The 20,187-nt window shown below is 44.1% G+C and overlaps 1 protein-coding gene across 1 annotated transcript in view; it reads right to left on the bottom strand.

Moving 5' to 3' along the window:
- Window positions 1-20,187, bottom strand: part of PARP1 (poly(ADP-ribose) polymerase 1) — a 53,825-nt gene that overhangs the window by 9,513 nt on the left and 24,125 nt on the right. Inside the window, exons 6-15 of the mRNA XM_026658184.2 lie at window positions 19,924-20,040; window positions 18,780-18,956; window positions 17,613-17,754; window positions 16,027-16,167; window positions 14,929-15,171; window positions 13,388-13,456; window positions 11,242-11,374; window positions 7,800-7,995; window positions 6,211-6,339; window positions 1,527-1,610 (exon numbers count right to left, since the gene is read on the bottom strand). Of these exons, the coding sequence (XP_026513969.1) occupies window positions 1,527-1,610; window positions 6,211-6,339; window positions 7,800-7,995; window positions 11,242-11,374; window positions 13,388-13,456; window positions 14,929-15,171; window positions 16,027-16,167; window positions 17,613-17,754; window positions 18,780-18,956; window positions 19,924-20,040 (1,431 nt within the window). The remainder of the gene's footprint in view (window positions 1-1,526; window positions 1,611-6,210; window positions 6,340-7,799; window positions 7,996-11,241; window positions 11,375-13,387; window positions 13,457-14,928; window positions 15,172-16,026; window positions 16,168-17,612; window positions 17,755-18,779; window positions 18,957-19,923; window positions 20,041-20,187) is intronic.

The following is a 20,187-nucleotide window of genomic DNA, read 5'->3' as shown; positions in this document are numbered from 1 at the left end:
ATCTCGTAGTGTAGACGTACCCGCAGACTATGGTGATGGAAGGGGTTTTCCTATTGCTGTAGGAACTCCACTTCCCTGAGACACTGCAGTTAGGTCGACAGAGGCATTCTTCTGTCAACCTCGCTGCATCTACAACAGGGATTAGGTCAGCATAGATACGGTGCTTAGGAGAGTGGATTTTTTACACCCCAAGGGCTGTACCTATGGTGACCTAAGTTTTAAGGGTAGACCAGGCTTAACTTTACATACTCCTCTACCACATGCTTAAAATGCTGTTCTTCCTAAAGAACAACTTAGGTCTTTTTTACACTACAACACTGAAGTTGTGTCCTCTTAGGGCTGGTCTGCACTGGAAACTTACATTGGCAGAGCTGTGTCTCGTGTGTGTGAAAAATGCACACCTGAGATGTAGCTATTCCGACCTAATCCTAATAGGCAGCAAAAGGTAGACAAAAAATTTCTTCTGTTGACCTAACTACTGCCTCTTGGGGAGGTGGATTACCTACAGTGATGGAAGAACCCCTCCCGTTGCAGTAGTGAGTGTCTACACTGAAGCACTGCAGCTGTGTCACCATAGCATTTTAAGTGTAGACAGCCTCAGTTACAGATGGTGTGATTAATAGTAATAGTGTCCTCAGTAACGGGTTAATTCAAAAAGAATGAAGCAGCCCCTTTACTGCAGCCTAAAGTATGTATCCTTCCTCCATTAACTTTTAGTTGATCAAAACAAGTGTAACCTCTATAAAGTACAAATGCAGCAAGGAATCCAGCTGCGTTCTGAGCCCAGAATGACTTCTGAATTCCCTTGCTGGTTGTAAAGTCTGTTTCTTGCTCACCTGATCTGGAGAAAGGGGTAAACAGTGAGGTGGCAAAGTTTACAGATGATACTAAACTGCTCAAGATAGTTAAGACCAAAGCAGACTGCGAAGAACTTCAAAAAGATCTCACAAAACTAAGTGATTGGGCAACAAAATGGCAAATGAAATTTAATGTGGATAAATGTAAAGTAACACACATTGGAAAAAATAACCCCAACTATACATACAATATGATAGGAGCTAATTTAGCTACAACTAATCAGGAAAAAGATCTTGGAGTCATTATGGATAGTTCTCTGAAGACGTCCACGCAGTGTGCAGCGGCAGTCAAAAAAGCAAACAGGATGTTAGGAATCATTAAAAAGGGGATAGAGACTAAGACTTCTTCACACAAGTGCAGTCAACCTGTGGAACTCCTTGCCTGAGGAGGTTGTGGAGGCTAGGACTATAACAGGGTTTAAAAGAGAACTGGATAAATTCATGGAGGTTAAGTCCATTAATGGCTATTAGTCAGGATGGGTAAGGAATGGTGTCTCTAGCCTCTGTTTGTCAGAGGGGGGTGATGGATGGCAGGAGAGAGATCACTTGATCATTACTTGTTAGGTTCACTCCCTCTGGGGCACCTGGCATTGGCCACTGTCGGTAGTCAGGATACTGGGCTGGATGGACCTTTGGTCTGACCCAGTACTGCCATTCTTATGTTCTTACCTGCTGAACTTCATTAAGGATGGAGTACGCACTCTGGATCTGCCTCTTGCTCAGCTTTCCCAGTGGCATCTTCTGGAGGTCAATCTAACAAGGAGATTTGTTGAAGCAATTAAAACAGGACTCCATTACAATGAAACCTTCATAGTTCCTCTCATCTGGCCACCAGAAAGATCTGAGTCTCCAGACAGAATACATTATATAAAAATTAAAACAGTTCAGAGCTGGCATTTATCTGCACGGATTGAAGAATGAATAGAGCAGTGCAGCCAGAATATGGACAAGTTATCTCCCAATGAGACAAAGTTATGTCTGTAACTTAAGATCATGTGCAGTACGTGGGCTGAACAAAATAAGTGTTTCAGTATAAGGTTTAATATTTACCTAATGCCATAAACATTCATGACCTTTTACAATTAGGTCTACTGCTGGAGAAACTAATATAAAGGGCAGTTTGAACAGAATAAAATATCCTTCAGGAGATCACATAATGTGCCCAGTATTTTGACTGCAGTAACAGTCCAAGCGTACTCCATTTTCAGCACTTGCACTTGGCACATGTAAACTGCAGAGTAAGGCATGAGGAAGTTGTATTCTGTATTTTGCATACAGAGTGCCCCATCAAGGCACATGTTAACTAAAAGTGTAATCTCACAGTACAAGTTATGCTTCTGTTTTCCACATTTTATTTACTAATTTATTTTAGAAATAGATGTTGCCTGGCACCCCCACCTATCTCATCCTCCCCACATTTTGGGCAAACTAATTAAACCCCCCAGACCTTAATTCTTCTAGTGGTTCACCTCTCAAGACCTTCCCAGATCTCTCTCTGGCCTGGTAGCAGTTTTGAACAGCTGGAGCTTGGGAGTTATAGATTAAATCTAGACCTTTTCATGCACCAGCTTTGTAATGAAGAAGTATGCAGCAGCATTTAACAAAGCTCCATTTTAATTGAATGTTTTACAAGAGGTTATGGATATGCTCTATGGACATTACCAGTCCTCACAGAACACCCCCCTCAGCTTGTCAGGTCAGTACTATTTGTGTAGTTAGAGCACTGACAGGCACCAAGTCCAAAACCCTCATCCCAGAGAGGAAAAATGTAGAGCGGCTAGTTCCAAACAGGATTCAATGGCAGAACCCTCTAGGAAACTCCACAAATCATTTACTGTTGGATAAATTCTATTTTATTCATTAAATTTAAGTTAAAATTCCCAGCTACACACGCACACCCCTTTTGCAAAGGAACCTGAGATTCTCTTCTGAACCAGTGAGCCTTGCCACCCAAGTGCTGAAGTAATTTGCATGATAATTTGCACCTTGTATCATGGTACAGAGATTTGCTTCCCCCTCCTGCTGCATCTATAACGTGATGAAATCCAGCTATAAAGAAAAACCAAGCTGGTCTGAGAGAGAGAAATCACAGCCTCAGCTATGACAGAGTGCAACTTACGATATCTTGAGGACACTCATGTAGAGGGACACATGCACTTTCAGGAGAAATAAGACAAAGATGGTCGTAATCAGACAAAACATTCTCAGTGATGACAATTTAGGCTAGCCACTGCCTAGACCAATACACATTCCCTAACAGCAAGACCTATTAGACTGTTATGTAGCCTCCCAAGAGACCAGGTCTGGGTTGAAGTGCTGGAAGCCCCTTCTTCAAGTCACTTAAAATTAGCATTACCAGGGTGGAGTGGACTTCCATCTCCAACTGCTATATAGGAAGTAAAGTAGCAAACAAGATGTAAAACTATGATTTTAAGCTGCAAAGCAACATGGATCTGATCTGTTTAACTTTGGACAAAACAGCACAGAGATCATGAAGGATCAGGTTTAGATCAATAATATAGCCACTTTGCTGCTGCCAAATGCATCAGGTATATTGTCAGAATCACCTCCAGTGCAGTCACATGCACCAGGTGGAACATGAGGACAAAGCAACACAGAAGCTGAAGACACATGGACTACCAGCAGCAAAACAGTTAATACACCAATGCTTCGCGAAGGGGTAATGTAGTACTTCGCCCCAGTGCTCGATGTCAGGGGCTCCATCCAGGAATGAGAATGGACAGTACTAGGGTAGTTCAGGTCCTAGTCCATTTAAGCAGGTGTTTACTACAAGCAATGGTGTGAAGAATTGTAACAGGACTAGTACAGGGTTAAGTGAGGGGAAGTCTTTACAGAATTAGAAAGCTGAAGAGAGTCTTCAGTTCACCCCCATCATGGAAATAATCCTTTATATCACAGCAAGTCTACCGGCAAAAAGCCTGAAGCTGCCAAAGCTATCTACACACATTGGGAGTGCCTGGATATGGTGCAGTAGATAAAAGCACATTAAATCAGGCGGATGAAAGGACCTAATAAACCCCTTGGGGAGACTGCACACAGTTTTTGGCTCCCTAGCAGAGGCAAATATTCTTCCCTCATTGGAAAGAGCTGCTGCTCCCATGCATGGGATAATAATGAAGCCATAATCTAATGGGAAGAGCAAGTCTCCATTCAAGCTCCAGGGGCCATACAGATCCTCAAATGGCACAAATTAGCATGGGTCCAATGGAGCTAATTTTCTCCAGATGATCTAAACGGTACTGGAAATGGAGAATCATTAGCACTTATTTTAGAGGCTTTAATCCAAAATCTGCTTTCAAAAGCCACAGAATATACAGGAAAATCTCTTATCATAGATGCTTCAGAATGTGCTTGCACATTAAAAGGACTTCAGGTATACAGCATTTCACTGCACAAGACAAACTGAAGTGTAGCTGTAGAAAAGGTGGTGTGCAAATTAATTTATATGTCACAGAGAGCAAGCAACATCTCTTTCAATATGCAATTTTATGCTAGGTGAATTAAACTACCTTTATAGGCTGACCAAAGAAAGCAAGAGAGAAATGTTGTTGAACATTACAGATGCCCTGACATGCAGCAGTTCACCCACAGCATTAAAAATAGATTTGGAGACTGCAGATGAAAGTTAGTACACACGTTTATATGCACGGGGCGAGACAGGCATATGGCCCTACTTGAACTGTGGGATGATTATCAAAAAATAGTGGCTGAGTTGTGGACGAGCCATGGAAAATTGCGGAAAAGTAATAATGAACCTTATTATTTGCGGTAATAAAGCCCATTATTATTTTTCCGCGATTTTCCGCTGTGGGCTGCCCGGGGCCCCCACTGTCAGCCTTGCGCAGAACGGGGCTCCCGCTCTCAAATTGCAGTGGAAGCCTAATATTGTGGAATCCGCAATTTCCGCAATATTGAAAGTTAAGTAGGACCTTAGGCAGGCACTACCAGACCATTCTTAGCCCCACCTGTTTGGATTCATAGCTATATGTTATACTAAAGACATGGGAAGAAGGGTGGATCACAGCACTTTTTTCCTCAACTGAAAGAGTGGTGAGCCACTGACCACAGGTCTACGCTACAATCTTAAATCGACCTATGTTAGGTCCACTTACAGCCACCACAGTAACTACTACCCTCCTTCTGTTTGTGGTGCGCATCGGGGGGGGGCTGGAGGGGGCAGAGAAGGCTGAGAGCCAAGGCTTTCAGGTCTGCGCAGCTCCCAGTTGGGAGCAGGGGGCTAGCTGCTTGGGGCTTCTTGCCTCCCATCAGCCGGAGAGCAGCTGCCTGGGGCCTCTCGCCTCTGGTGGGGAGATCCGCACCCAGTGTCCAAGTCAGCTGCCATGTTCCGGGGGGGGGGGGGGGGGGAGGGGGGGGGCAAGAAGAGAGTCGGGACCGCAGGGGCAGCAGGAAGTGGGGAGCCTGGATTGCAGCAGCCCGGCTGGGGAGCCAGGAGCCAGCTTTCTTTTCAATTTCACAGCCGATGTAAGGAACGCAGAGTGTACACAGACACTGCGTCGCCCTAACTACACTGACATAAGGCCTACCCCTCTTGTGGAGGTGGAGTTATTATGTCGGTGTAGTAGGGTAACTTACATCGGCGCGAGCAAGGCTGTAGTGTAGACACTGATATAGTTAGGTCGATATAAGCTGCCTTATGTCAACCTAATTCCGAGGTGTAGAGCAAGCCTTAGAAACATTACACAAGAATCCGGCATTTAACATGGCTAAGAGTAGGAAATAGGCTTTATCAAAACATCACCTTAATGTACATATCAGCTTTCTGTGCACCTCCAGAGTCTCAGTTATTTAAATTTACTAATAATAGTTTTACTAGTGTCAGGGCTGCAGACCCAGAAGGGTGTTTCTTGGCTCATGTATCAGTGGCCATCTGAGTTAAGATTCCAAAACCTCTACCAACGGTGATGATGTGCATAACACAGAGGAACACAGAATGATTTTCCTGATCCTAGGTTGAGCTTACAAGACGAGCAGACAGAAAAGTCTCCTTTAGATTTACAAGCTGAGAACATTCGATACAGACATCACTAATGAAAGAGATGCGCCAAGATGACATTTGTATAGTTATGAATGAAGTGTCATTTACAGGGATTTTTTAAATTAAACTAGTGATAAAGGCTGGTTAGACCACACACACAAACACACCCTTTTCGTAGGGCCTGATTCAATGTCCTCCAAAGTCAACGAATGATTCCCATTGACAGTGCTGGATCAGATCCACAGTGCGAACGGCCTGCTACTGGCCAGCATAACTATGGTGTCTAGTGGGAAGGCGTGACTAGAAACAAGGAACATTAAATAAAAGTGCAAGTACCTCAAATTCCACCATGGCTTTCTTCATGCTCTCCACATCAAAGATCATCTTAATAAGGTCCTGGACTGGCTTAGGAAGCTTTGACTTGGTCCCAGCACTCACTGTCAGTTTCCTCACAGCTTCTTCATCCTAGAAAGAGTAAATACAAACATACCAAGGGATAAGGGAAATGTATTGATTGTCATGGTAACAACTCAAAGCCAAGTTAGAGAGGGCACACTATTGCACAAATGACTGAATTTGGTGGGAAATGTGAGGTATTGCTCTGAGAATACAAAGCAATGGGTCATTAAGTCTGTATTAAAAAAAACTGAATAATCGTTAACTTGACATATGTAATTTCAAGAGTGCTCCATATAAATGCAAGTTAAATTTAGAAGAACATATGTTTCATCTTCACACTTGTATTTTGCTGCTTCACCCAGGCAATATTAAATAGATTTTCTTTTTCAACAATACTTAACATGTATGTAGATCTTGGTCTGAACTAGGGGACTGTGCTTTGTTTGAACTTCACAGCCTGTACTAATCATTTTCAATACATTTCTATTGTAAATTTTTCTATTCATGGTACAGTCTTCCGTTGACCACAATACCATCTGTGTGCTCTCCTGGATATAGATCAAAGAAGCTGTAGCCTGATCAATAAAGCATCTGCCTTGTACTTCAAAACAGAGTTCAGTGTGCGTTGAGGTTGTAATTTTATTAACAGCTCATCAGTGTAACATTCTGAATTAATGCAGACTACTTTGCTAAAGCTACGTATTTTTATATTCAAACATTTCAGTTGACATCCAACAATTTGGCCATATGAATATGTGATAGCTAGAAAATATTTTCTAATTTTTTTGTTACTGTTATCTTAGGGGCTATGTTCAACAACTAGGTTTAAAAAACGCTCAGAAGTATGATTCAAGTTGAGGATATCCTTTTAAGTAAACTCACAGAAGTTCTCAGGGGTCAGAAGAGGGAGAATTCTTGTTTTACTATTTAAACAGCTGACTCTTTTCTGCAATGGCTGATTTCTCGTTTTTGGTCTGTTCAGTATATGCATTTGACAGAACTCTGGGGAAGAGCCAGTTTTAGTGTTTCCTCTGTTTGGATGGGTCACTCACACAGCGGTAGGGGAGAGAAGTACTTTCTTAAAACTAGGAAAATGAGATTGTGATGTACAACTGGCTTGGGACTCGGGGATCCGGGCAGTACATGAAACTACTTTTGACTTACTGGTGTCCTTTTAACTTCCCCAATTGAGAGGTCCCAAAAGTGGGCCCACAGTGTCAACTCAAAGGCATCTGAGCTAACTTTAGTTTTAACACTTTTCTAACATGACTAGTTATCTATTTAAATGCACTGTTGTTTGCACCTGATCTACATGGTAAGCCACTTGGGGTAGGCACAGTATCATCTTACACTTTCAAAGCACCGAGCACTTTAGCACTCTGCCTAACGCAAAATATCCGGATTCCTGCACCTTATCCTTTTGTTGAACAAATGCATTCAAAAAGCAAATAAGATAGTGCAGGATAAGCATTTTCCTTTGTGTAAGAAAGAATTATCTTCCCAGCACAGGAATATTAGGGAGTTACCTGTCCATAGTCTATTTCCAGGGGGTAGAATTTTTTGGGATATTTAGTAAAGTTCTTGGAATGCCAGGAGTTGCCCGTTTTCTCTTCATACAAATTCAAGAAGTGCTCAATGGCATCATCTTTAGATGGCATCTGCTCCAGTTTGTTACTCCCAATCGCAGTGCCAACACGACCCCAAGATCTGAAAACCCAATACCTAGAAGCAAACAAAACAGGAAAAGGGGACAAGTAAGATCTCTGGATCTCAGTTCTAAATGAATCTGATCCTGCAATAAAGACTATGTGGACATAAGCATAGTATCAGAATCATCCATCTGCGTTATCATTAAATGGAAGGCTCTCTAGTTTTGGAATGACTACACACACATAATGGGGCAAGTTTTTATACATCAATGCCTAGAGCTACCAAAAAGTGGCTGCCACAGAAAGACGTGCACACTATTTAGGCAACAATATTGAATTTGATGTGTGAATGTAGTACTGAAGGCCACTAGATTAACAGCTCTGGAGGCAAAAGTGAGGGTAGCAGCGAAAGCTTTCTTTTACTGTCCTATCATCATGCTTCAACTCTGACCTGGCGGGACCTTCCCCAAGGCCTGGTCTAACACCGTTTTTTGTACTAATTTCACTATTTCAGTTGGGGGTGATTTTTTACTGAAATAATCAAAGGAGTACACCGTTATATTACAAAGGAGCCTTTATACTGGTATAACGGTGTCCACACTAGGAGGGTTGTACTGCTTTAGCAATATTGGTATAGTTAATATAGGGCCACTTCTGTGTATAGACAAGCCTTATGGCAGAGAGCCAGGCAACCCTCTGCAATCTCAGGAGACGCCAACTAAGTTGCCACCTGGTGTCCATTGTGGCTGGGATGCTGGCACTTGATCTATGGGTAGGGCCCTACCAAATTCACGGTCCATTTTGGTCAATTTCAGGGTCGTGGGATTTTAAAAATAGTCTATTTCATGGTTTCAGATGTTTATATCTGAAATTTCAGGGTGTTGTAACTGTGGGGGTCCTGACCCAAAAGGGGGTCGTAGAGCTGTTGTAGGGAGTTCGTGGGATTGCCACCCTAACTTCTGCGCTGCCTTCAGATCTGGGCACTAAAGGCAGCACAGCCGCGGAGCTTCCTGAAGCTGAGGGAGGTACCTGGAGGTAGGTCTGATCTCTCCTGGAGTGCGGCCGTACTGGGGAAGAAATCCCGTCCTGCCCCAGCCCCGCCAGGACTAGCAGCTAGAGCCTGGTGCACAGTAGGAGACCCCAGCTGGGGCACCCCCAGCCCTGCCCCTCCCCTACAATAACTAGATTTAATGGGGGAGATCTGATTTCACGGTCCGTGACATGTTTTTCATGGCGGTGAATTTGGTAGGGCCCTACCTATGGGACCTGGATTGAAACTAACCTTGCTTCATCATTGACACCCAACAGCAGCAACCAAACGGTAGAACACCTCTTGCTCACTATCAACGTGAACCTCTCATCTCTAGTCTGCCAGTTCAGCTCTATGGTCCATCATTAGTCACCTGCACCATCCAGTCCTCCCACCTACACACCAGAAAACCTTTAATATTGATACATTAGTCTGATTGCTTTGCTTGTGTGCTGTATCCCTTTCTCCCCACCCTTTATTCATCTGTCGTTTTACATTACATGTCTTTGGGAAAGGGTCCAGCCTCTATCTTGCAACCAACTAACATGTTTGGGCTCTACTGCAGGCTAAAGAAGACAATACTGCAGAGTAAGATTAATTAGGATTTCAATGCTTTTTTGTTATCAATGCCCAACTTTATATCACACATAAAAACATAGGGGCATGGCTACAAATGTCAGATTTCACCGCTACTCATTAAGCGTTTGCCATAAGCAGCAGCACTGTAAGTGAGTTCAACTTCCATTTGAGAAAGTCAGAGTTGTGCCTGCTTACATCAAGGCTGAACTGGCCTATAGTGGAGCCAGAGGAGATGGTTATTCAGAGAAATTCTGGTGGCTCTTGGGAGTCGGGGGGAGAGAAGGAAGAGACAGCCTCAACTCTTGTGACTGCACAGACAAAGGATCCAAAGTGTCTGACCATAAAAGGAGAGAAACAAGGCAATTTAATAGTCGAAGTAGCAATCCAGAATGAAGCGAGCAAGCGGAAAGCCCACAATTCCCATTTGTGTGGTTGCCCAATGTCATCTTCTATGGCGCTACAACTCCACTGTCTATATCCAGTCACTGCTGTGGCTAATTTTTGCTTTGTGAAATGTGGAAACTGAACAGAATAATGCAAATGTCAACTTATTATGGTCATACATTTTGAAAACAGACACTATGAAATCCTTGTTAAGCATGCACAACTTTAAACTAAACTATTCACTAACTAGGCAAGACTCCAAATCCTAGTCTAAATTTAGAGAGAGAGAAACTGTCAAAATACAATCATTTACAAGTCCGGCTGTGGTACTGGCACCATCTTAAAGAGTTTTTGCATGACTTGTAGAGATATGATTAATCATTTTTTTGATTGGTCAGCACTGAATACCAGTCCTGAAATTTCATCACATACTAATCACAAATCCAGATATGGGAACTGGTAACAAGAGTCCAATTTGAAGTACAAGCAATTTAAAGTATAAGTCATCCACAGCTGAAATAGGCAGCTTATCTGCAGCCCTTAGCTTACCTTGGTTATTGTGCAGTCTCTCTGCTCCAAGAGAATCAATTTTCCCCAAGGCCCTCTTGACTGCACCTTCCTCAATAGTATAGCATGTGCACAATTCTGATGTATGCTTGGCTGAGACTGGGCATGATGCTTCCTGGCCCTTTTCAATGCACCTTGCCAAGCCTCAGGGTACTGGTTTCTACATGCTTCACAGAAACTGAGCTAGCCTCCAGAGGCTTTGCAGTCAGCTCATACCAAACAGGAGTTAGAGAAAAAAATGCAACCTGCACGTCTCTTCATAAACCATGTCCCAAAATTAAAATGGGCACACTCGTGCCAAATCCTGCCTTGCTGCTCTTGAATGCTGAGAGACCGGTCCCAGGACATTATAGTTTGGGTGGTACATCATTTAATTAACCCTAATTCTATATCTAAAAAACCCCAACTGCTCAATCTGAGATGTTTTCACTATCAGTGGAATTGAGCACAAACCAGACTTGCTCAGGTGCTTATCAATTCCTAATTTCCATTTCATCCTGTAGGTTTACGTTTTTCATCTCACTCTATTCGGCAAAAATGAAACTAGATTGGTCAGTTTCACTTCCATGTTCTCATGCACTTACGCGATGTTGCTCTGTTTGGGTTTCCAGAACTACAAAGGAACTTTTCCATACAGAACAAAACTAACAACTCAGAAATTTTTAAAAGAAGTCATGAAGACATTTCTATTTATATTTGGCATTTGTAAAAAAAACTTACTGTAAAAAACCCCACATTTCCATGGGAAATTAAACCCACCTGATCTCTCTGTCATCCTCCAGTAGCTGCAGTTTGTAATAGGAATTGGTTCCTCTGACGATATCTACCAGGCCGAGCGTGGCACTGAAGATTTTACCACTCTTTTCAAAGACATGAGCAGAGTCCTCCAAACCTATGAAGAAAGGTAGTGAATTAGAGCCAGGGTGAGGTAGTCATTTTGTATCTCCTTTCCTTATTCAGACTAATTTTGTGTATGCAGACTTAACCAAGAGATGTTAAGACAGACACGGGCACAAAACTGGGTGACTGGGCAACAAAATGGCAGATGAAATTCAGTGGTGATAAGTGCAAAGTAATGCACATTGGAAAACATAATCCCAATTATACATATAAAATGATGGGATCTAAATTAACTGTTACCACTCAAGACAGAGATCTTGGAGTCACTGTGGATAGTTCTCTGAAAACATCCACTCAATGTGCAGCGGCAGTCAAAAAAGCAAACAGAATGTTGGGAATCATTAAGAAAAGGATAGATAATAAGACAGAAAATATCATATTGCCTCTATATAAATCCGTGGTACACCCTGTGGTGGGGCGGCTGCCCCACACCCTGAGAAAAAGGGCTGGAACAGGCCAGAGAGGCTGTGCAGGCCAGCAGCCAATCAGCAAAGGCCTGTGGAGAGCCAATCAGGGCTGGGCTGGGCCCTATATAAAGGATGCCTAGCAAAGGAGAAGGCAGTCTCTCCCTGACTAGCAAGGGAGGAGGACTGGCTCCTGAGGTAAGGAGGTAGCACCTTGGACAGAGCAGTGCTGGGCAGGCTTGGGGGAGCAGAGGAGAGCTCTGGTCCAGTTACCTGCCAGGCTGCGGTCCCTGCTAAAAAGGGTCGAGAAGGTGCACGGGGCCAAAGGGGAAGCAGCCCAGGGAAGATAGGTGGACAAGAGGAGAGCGAAGGAGGGCAGAGAGAGGCTGCTGCTAGAGGGTCCCTGGGTCGGGACCCAAAGTAGCGGGTGGGCCTGGGTCCCCCATTCTCCCCTTGCACTGCACCTGGCCACAGAGGAGTGGGGCCGAGACAGACTGCTCCTGAAATGAGGGGATAGACTTTGGGGGTGAGAGTGGAGTAGTGGGCACTGCCGGAGGGCAGTGTCCTGAAGAGGACGCCGCCGAGCGGGGAGCAATGCTGGTCCCAAATCAGCAGAGCAGATGACAGGTGAGACACCACATGCAGAGGGCGTTCCGCAGCTGACAAGAGCTAATTCCTGAAGCAACCAGCGGGAGGCGCCAGCGGTGGTGAGTGGACACCCCGTCACACACCCACACCTTGAATACTGCGTGCAGATGTGGTCACCCCATCTCAAAAAATATATATTGGAATTGGAAAAGGTTCAGAAAAAGGCAACAAAAATTATGAGGGGTATGGAATGGCTTCCATATGAGGAGAGATTAATAAGACTGGGTCTTTTCCGCTTGGAAAAGAGACAACTAAGGGGGAATATGATAGAGGTCTATAAAATCATGACTGTAGTGGAGAAAGTAAATAAGGAAGTGTTATTTACTCCTTCTCATAACACAAAACTAGGGGTCACCAAATGAAATTAATGGGCAGCAGGTTTAACACAAACAAAAGGAAGTATTTTTTCACACAATGCACAGTCAACCTGTGGAATTCCTTGCCAGAGGATGTTGTGAAGGTGAAGACTATAACAGGGTTCAAAAAAGAACCCTGTTCTGTTCATTCCCTATGGGGCACGTGGCATTGGTCACCGTAAAAAGACAGGATACTGGGCTAGATGGACCTTTGGTCTGACCCATTATGGCCATTACGTTCTTATGCATGGAGACAATGGAAAAGCCATTGTTATCTCTATGCATATGCAAGATGACCACCAGCATTTAACATTTCACCAAGCAAACATTTCTTCTATGAGGCAGGGCGAAAGGTGCTGAGAATCCACAACTCCTAGGTACCTCAATGGGAACCAAAGAAAACTCACGTCTTAGGTTTGGGCTATCATGGTCCATTTGCAGAGGAGAATTTAAAACAGAATTTGGTCCACTGGTTGGATCATTAGCTTCCCCGGTTAGGGCTGGGTACTGACAGGGAGTGCTATGAGAACGCATGGATTCAAACTGATCAGACTCTGGCTAGGATGGTTGGAGGCACAGCTGGTTTTCTGCACTCACCTGAATCAGGATCCACTGCTGCTCCTCCTTTAACTGTTAACTTCATTTTCTTTTCAGACTTGCTGGTTCCTGAAGAAAGAGATGGGAAGACCTTAAATTTTTAATCTGATAAAACAGGACTGTCTGAAGAACTCTCCTTGAATCAATGCTCAAGTTCTTTAAAAGCACGAGAGTAGTTTTCATTCTGTCTGGATTCACACTAACAGGTTCCACCTGTATAAAACACACTGCTCTTCTAAAGCAATGTTAGAAGTCACTGCACTTTGTCTTCCAGCTACACTGCACCTTACGTGATCTAACCTGGGGACTGACCGTCTACTGAGGTGACGCCCATCTTCTCCCCTCCCCACACCAAACAGATGGAATGTTTTAGTTATCCTGCTAGAATTTTGGTGAGAGTTGCTTTCATAAATTAAAACCTGGACAATTGTTTATGAACGATACATTCAGATTCTATTGCTGTGGGCCAGGCTGTTAATGCAACATACAACATGTGGTGGAAATTTTAAGTTTGGGGGTCACAAACTCTGTTCCTCACCTCTGAGCAATCAAAGGTTGGAAGGATCCATGGAGACAGCACATTCACACACCAGAGAAATGGATGGAAGAGGAAGGTATTGTGTAGCACTGGCTGTCTCTAGACAGAGACATTATACAAGCCTCCTTAACAGTCTCAAATGTGCCCCATGATCTCAGCATCTCAGTCTCAAATGTGCCCCATTATCATGGTCTCTCAACAATGTGTGTGTACAACTTTCACACATTAGCTAGAATGATAATTCACAAGGCTGAACTCAGTGCAATTGTTTCTGAAGTTTAATTTATGTACACTGAACTTACCTACTTATCTTGGACCCTGTACCAAAGCCTATGGTTTGTACCTGACCTTGCCTATTGCTCAGATGGGGACTGTCACCAGTATTAACAGATTTATTTTGTTGAAAGAGTCACTATATTTGGGTGTCTAGTAGAGCATGGGACTGAGAACCCAGGAATCTTGGGTTCTGCCACTCACAATATGACCCTGAGTAAGTCACCGAACATTCTGACAGAGAGCCAAATTCTCTGCTGGTTTAAGATGGTGCAGCTCTATGAAGCCAACAGGGCTGTGTGGATTTATACCAGCAGAGTGTCTCAGTGTATAAGCCTAGAGGAGAAGCAGAGTTTTTTCATTGGCTCACCCAGCATTATTTCAAACTAAGGAATACAACAGGCCGTCTCTCTCTCTCCCAGGCAAGAGTGAGCTAGAAGAGGGACAGGCAGTACGGCAGGGAGAAACTCTACGAACAGCCCGTTCGGGAGGGAGTTTGGACATTGAGGCTGGTCTGGCCTTGGGGCTTTATTACTTGAAGAAAGAATAAGGGCCCAATTTGGGGAAAGGGGTGAGTTTGGACTATAGCCAGGGCACCTGTGCTGTGTGAGGAGCCCACCCATTCGCCCTCAGACCCTCACACAAGAGGCATGCTATGGAAGAGTAAAGCAACGCTTAACCACACGGTAACGAACACTCCTGTGGAGACAAGAGCCATTGTGTTTTTTACCTTGTTCTTCCTTGACCTTCCCAGCACTCTTCATATTTGGGAGCCCGCTGGACTTTCCTCCCAGGGACGTCTCCGTGTGCTCCTGCTTCACCTCTGCACCCCAAGGCGAGAGCGCATGCAGCGACAGGAGCTCCTGGAAGCCCTTGCGGGAGGATTTCACGTCCTGCAGAAACTCCTCTGAGACCACCCGGACTTTGGCCTCCTTCACTTCTTCCATCTTCTTGGTCATTTTCTCAACTTCCTCTGCAAGGAGGGGGATAAGAGTCAGGGAAGCTGTAATCCAAGTTTACTGGAGCAAACATTACAGTGACAAAGATAGTGCAGAGTTCTTCCGAGAGGCTCTGATTCTAGCCCTGCTGTGCTGGTGCAGGCTTTGTAATGTTTTAAGGAGGCCTTTTGCATGTGCTACATCCTGCCCAAAACAAAATCCCCAACAGCCTGGTCTAGGCTAAAACAAAGTTACCTGTTGCATAGTGACTTTCTAGATTTCAAACCTTGCCTCACCTCCCAACTGAGCCAGGGGCTTGGTGGGAGCTGCTCTGATGAGGCCCGTGGCAGCACCCTCCAGGCCAACTGTCTATCAGGGACATTTCTCCCCTACACCATAAGGGCCTGATACTGCACCTTTGAAGTCAACAGGAGTTTTGCTGTTACTTCAGTGGGAGCAGGACCTTACATTGAAATAGTCACAACGAGGCCATGAATGAATGCTATTAAATAGTTACGCCTCACCCCGCATTTGACACGTAGATACCTACATCAACCTCAGCTACCCGTTACATAAAAGAAGCCACCTCACAATTAAAATACAGTCTAGTCCTTTAAAATCCACAACAGGAAATATACCTATTCCTGACATCAGCTCTACTGCAGTCAGGAAAACACCAGGAGATCACTCAGAACTAAGAGCACTGTAGAAAGTCTTGCTTACAAAATATATTTTTATTCGCTTTTCCAAGAATATGAAAAAAACCCACTATCCAAACATGGCTCAACAGAATGTCACTTCCAGCCTTTACATAGGAATTTAACTATGGCCTTTATAATCTCCTAACTCCCAAGTCCTAAGGTTGCTGTTGATATAGCATTGTTCCTCACTTTGTGTGCTGATGCACAGGGTAGCCTTGTTCGCTGTCCCTGTCACCTTTCCGCCCAGGTCCTCAATCATAGCCTTCACTTCTTCCTTGTTCCTGGATAATTTTCCAAGGGTCAAAATCTTCATGCTGGATAATGGCTTATCTAGTTGTTCAGAAATAAAAACATCACGTAAATAAAGAGCATTGAGCACTAAACCCACAGATCCTGAATCTGATACTGCTCTGAGCGATTGTCACAACTATTCATCCTCCCCTAGTACAGAGAACATACAAGCCAGCATAACCCAATGTACAGTAAGTTTCCTGGGAAGAGGGGTGGAGAAATGAAAAGGGTTTTAGACTGAGGACATGACTATACGGGCAGCAGACACTGCTTGCACACTGTTGGCTATGAAGTGCTAACACAGCTTCCCTTTTTCATGTACAGCGAAGGGAGGACCCAAGAGAAACCTAAAGGTAACATTTAAGCCACAAAGGGCACCTCCTTCATTGAAAAGCTACGTTGGGGGAATTGGAGAGGCAGGATGTTGAGATGGGACCAGACTGTGAAGCAGATATGGTACTGAGCTGCCTTAGCCCTGTAACCACTCAGGATCAAAGTGGTAACACAGCTCTAGCACAACCATGTTACAGATCAAACACACCTGTAATAGGTTTTGCAGTCTAGACAGCCACAAACGCTGAAACACATCACAGTAATACTGAAGACTGTTACAAGTGCTGAGGGCTGAATAAATCAAAGTAGCTCCTACTGATAGGTAGATGGGGAATGTTGGAGGAGTCTGGGATCAAGAGGATAGAGGAAATAACCATTAAGTGAGAGAAGCCAATGACTGGTAAGCCACGTGCAAATAAATTATTTCAAACAAGCTACCGCCCTAACAGTTTAATGTTGGATGTGGAACATGTGATTCTAAGGTCTATGGATGTTCCTCACAAAATCAAGCAAGAAGCCTCCTCATTAAATGTTTCATTTGAACCCTAGTCACACTGCCCAAGGAGTTGGATAAGCTCTACACAAACACCGTTATAAACGTGGTAGGGAAAGGGGATTCCCAGGGGCAGTCCAACGTTTAAAACTCCTAAGTGACTTGTCAAAGCACAACCTGGATCTCAAACGCGTTTGTCCACAGACTGCAGCTGGGATCTATCCACATCGGGGTGAGGAACAGAAGAGGCTGCCTCTGCTTCTCACCATGGCGATTCAGCCTGATGTTGGAGCAGAAGGAGGGTACAGTATATTGCACAGCACTTCAGGGACACCATGTGATTGGCCATCCACGTTCCCGCTCCTGAAGTGCAGTCCAGCAGACAAGTGACTGAGCAGAGCAACAGGAAGGAGCTTTGCAGAGTGAGCAGGTCACACACTGAAGCCATGGCTTCTCAAAAGACCAATCAATGCCTCCTTGCCAGTGGCGTGCCAGGAGAAATCCCGTAGGCAGCACTGACATCTGCCATTCCCCTCCCCACTGCCACACTAGAGAAAGCATAAAGTGAATGTTATTTGGCTCCAACAACTGGATAGACACATATTCCCATTCAAACCAGTCTCTCCTGGCTCTGAACACTGCCTAGCGAGTCATTTACCTGCTGGCACAGACGCCTTCTCTGTCAAAGGAGCAGAAGCTGCTGCTGGAAGCACTGCGTTCACAGCCACAGCCTCTGGAGGGAATGCTCGGTCTTGCTTTTTACACTTAAATTTCTTCAGGTAGGAGATTTCCCGGAACTCCTGGGGGGCAGCATCATAAGAAGACTTTAAAACCTACTAATACTGTTACAAAGTTAAAAGACTAAATTCAGTATTGGTCAGATCTTGGCATTTACTACTGAAAGATTCTTACATGGATCTCAACGTGGTTCACAATCAATTCATTACATAAGCCACCTACCTCGCATGGGAGGTTGTGTAATTATCCCATTTTACTGATTGGGAAACTCAGGCACAGAAAGGTTAAGTGACTTGCTCAAGGTCAAAACAGCAATTTAGTGACAGTCAGGAATAGAATCAGGAGTCCTAGCACTTCCCCAACCCCTTCCCTAACTATTAGAGAACACTGCTTCCCATTACACAAGAACCTAATTCCCCAGCCACATTTGCTCTTTCTCCTCAGTGTAGTGTTTAACACAAAGGTGGAGGAAAAACCTTTATTTTTTTCAGTTGATATTTCACCAACATTTCTGCTGCAGGATTTGTAGTTTTTTTTTTTTTTTTTTTTTTTTTTAAAGCACTGATCATTAAAAGTCATGAACACGGTCTCTGAAAATGCTTTTCCCAATTCAGAGGGAAAGCAGACGAAACTGCATAGCCGTTTGTTTTAAGACGATAATTGCTTACAGTGTTCTGGAATTCAGACATTAGCATCTGAAATTCTGAGCGCAGAATTAGAATCGCTTGCCTCAGTTAGAAAGGAAAACTTGAAACAGCAAAATGAGCCAGTCATTAGGAATTACACTAAAAATCACAGACACAAACCACAAGTCACTCTTGCAGCAGCAGGACAAATTGGAGAGGCCCAATGTTCTGGAATGGAAGAAATAACACCTCTCCATCCCACTGCTACTGTAAAACAATCTCCCCTGTGCATTAGCTATGAGCAGCTCTTCCCATTCTCAGAGGCGCACAGAAGCTGCAGTATGTCCTGCCCTCTAATACCAAGCTGTGGGCATTAATATTTATTCTTCCCTTCCACGAGCAATAGAGTAATTTAAGAATTAAAAGTCCAAGTTTTAGATAGTCAAGTTTGCTGCATCTACCTTTGGGATTATCCATTCCTTCCTGTTGGGGGTCTGTGTTTTGGCAACACATTTAGTCCAGGCAGTGATGTCCCCTGAGCAGTAGTATGCATCACTCTTGAACACAAACTGCCCCTTGCACTCCTCACAGGGAAGCAGAGCTCCAAATGCCATCCCATCTGCTACTCGGTCCAAGATCTAAAGCAACACAGAAGCAAACAAATCATGCCAGGATAACAGTGGAAGCACACACAGCATACTGTGTCAGAGAATCCAGCAAACTCGCACACATCTGAATACCTTGGCCTGAAGACAAACAGTGTTACTTGTTGAATCTATAACTAGCTTATAAATAAAAGCACATTCCTCAAAACTACTTGTGGCACAAAGCCTTGACCACATGTCACTAAGTTTGCCTGCCCACACACAGGCACCCACTTGTGCCTTTGGACGGTCATCTCCTCAGAACAAGGCTTCTGCTCTGTGTCTGAGACAGCTTGTTTATTGTAAAGTGCTAAGCATGCTTCCACTGGAATAAGTTAAAAATGTTGCTGGAAGATGGGTGTTACATTTGGTTACACAGTATTTGGCTGTCAATGCATAATTCATAATAATCCAGTTTTCCTCCTTGGAAAATGGTCCTTGACCATTTTAATCCTAGAGACCTACTGTAGCCATCCCACCCCATCCCATCCCTGATCCCCCTGTCCTCCCCAGCACCCTTGAGGCTTTAGCACTGTTTTAGGAAATGTAAATATTCCAAGTTAGAGATGGTTCACACCTTCCAACGCCGATTGCAAATGCCACTTCCTATCCCATTCACAACATTGTGTGGCAACTACAGTAATTACTTATCTGAATAAGTAACATTAGGAAAGTCTTAAATGTAGTTTTAGCTTCTTTTAGTGTAATTAAACTTCTGGGAAGAAAGAGTAGATCTGATGCCACATGCCCAGCCTGCTGCTCACAGACCACCAGCAGGGCATGGAGCAGTTTGCAAACCTCTGCCATGTGTTCAATCCAACTGATTTTCTGTTCTTGAGATTTTACAATAGGCTTTCGCTTCAGACCTTTGGCTGTCATTAGCAACATGGCTCTGAATGAACCTCACGGATTCAGACAGACAGACAGTCACATTCATAAAGAAAATAAAACCCCAACTCACAGCAGATTCCCCAGAAGGCACTTCCTGTTTGTTGGCTATCAGCAGCTCTTTCAGGTCGTTAGTGGAACAGACTTTCCTCAGCTCGTCTTTGATGCTCCAAATCAACTCTGTCTGCTCCTGTTGAGGAAAACCTGGCAGCTTGGATATTTGCAATCACTGTCCAAGAAGAGCAATCCTGAAGAAGCAGGCTACTGTCAGGCTTTCAACAAACCAGAAAGAGGCAACTAAAAGGAACACCCGCAAACAGCCCGATGCGGTTACAAG

Source organism: Terrapene carolina, unplaced genomic scaffold (genome assembly GCF_002925995.2).
Source record: "Terrapene carolina triunguis isolate 2854851 unplaced genomic scaffold, T_m_triunguis-2.0 Scaffold406, whole genome shotgun sequence".
Lineage (NCBI taxonomy): Eukaryota > Metazoa > Chordata > Testudines > Emydidae > Terrapene > Terrapene triunguis.
This window is presented reverse-complemented; position numbering and strand designations above follow the sequence as displayed.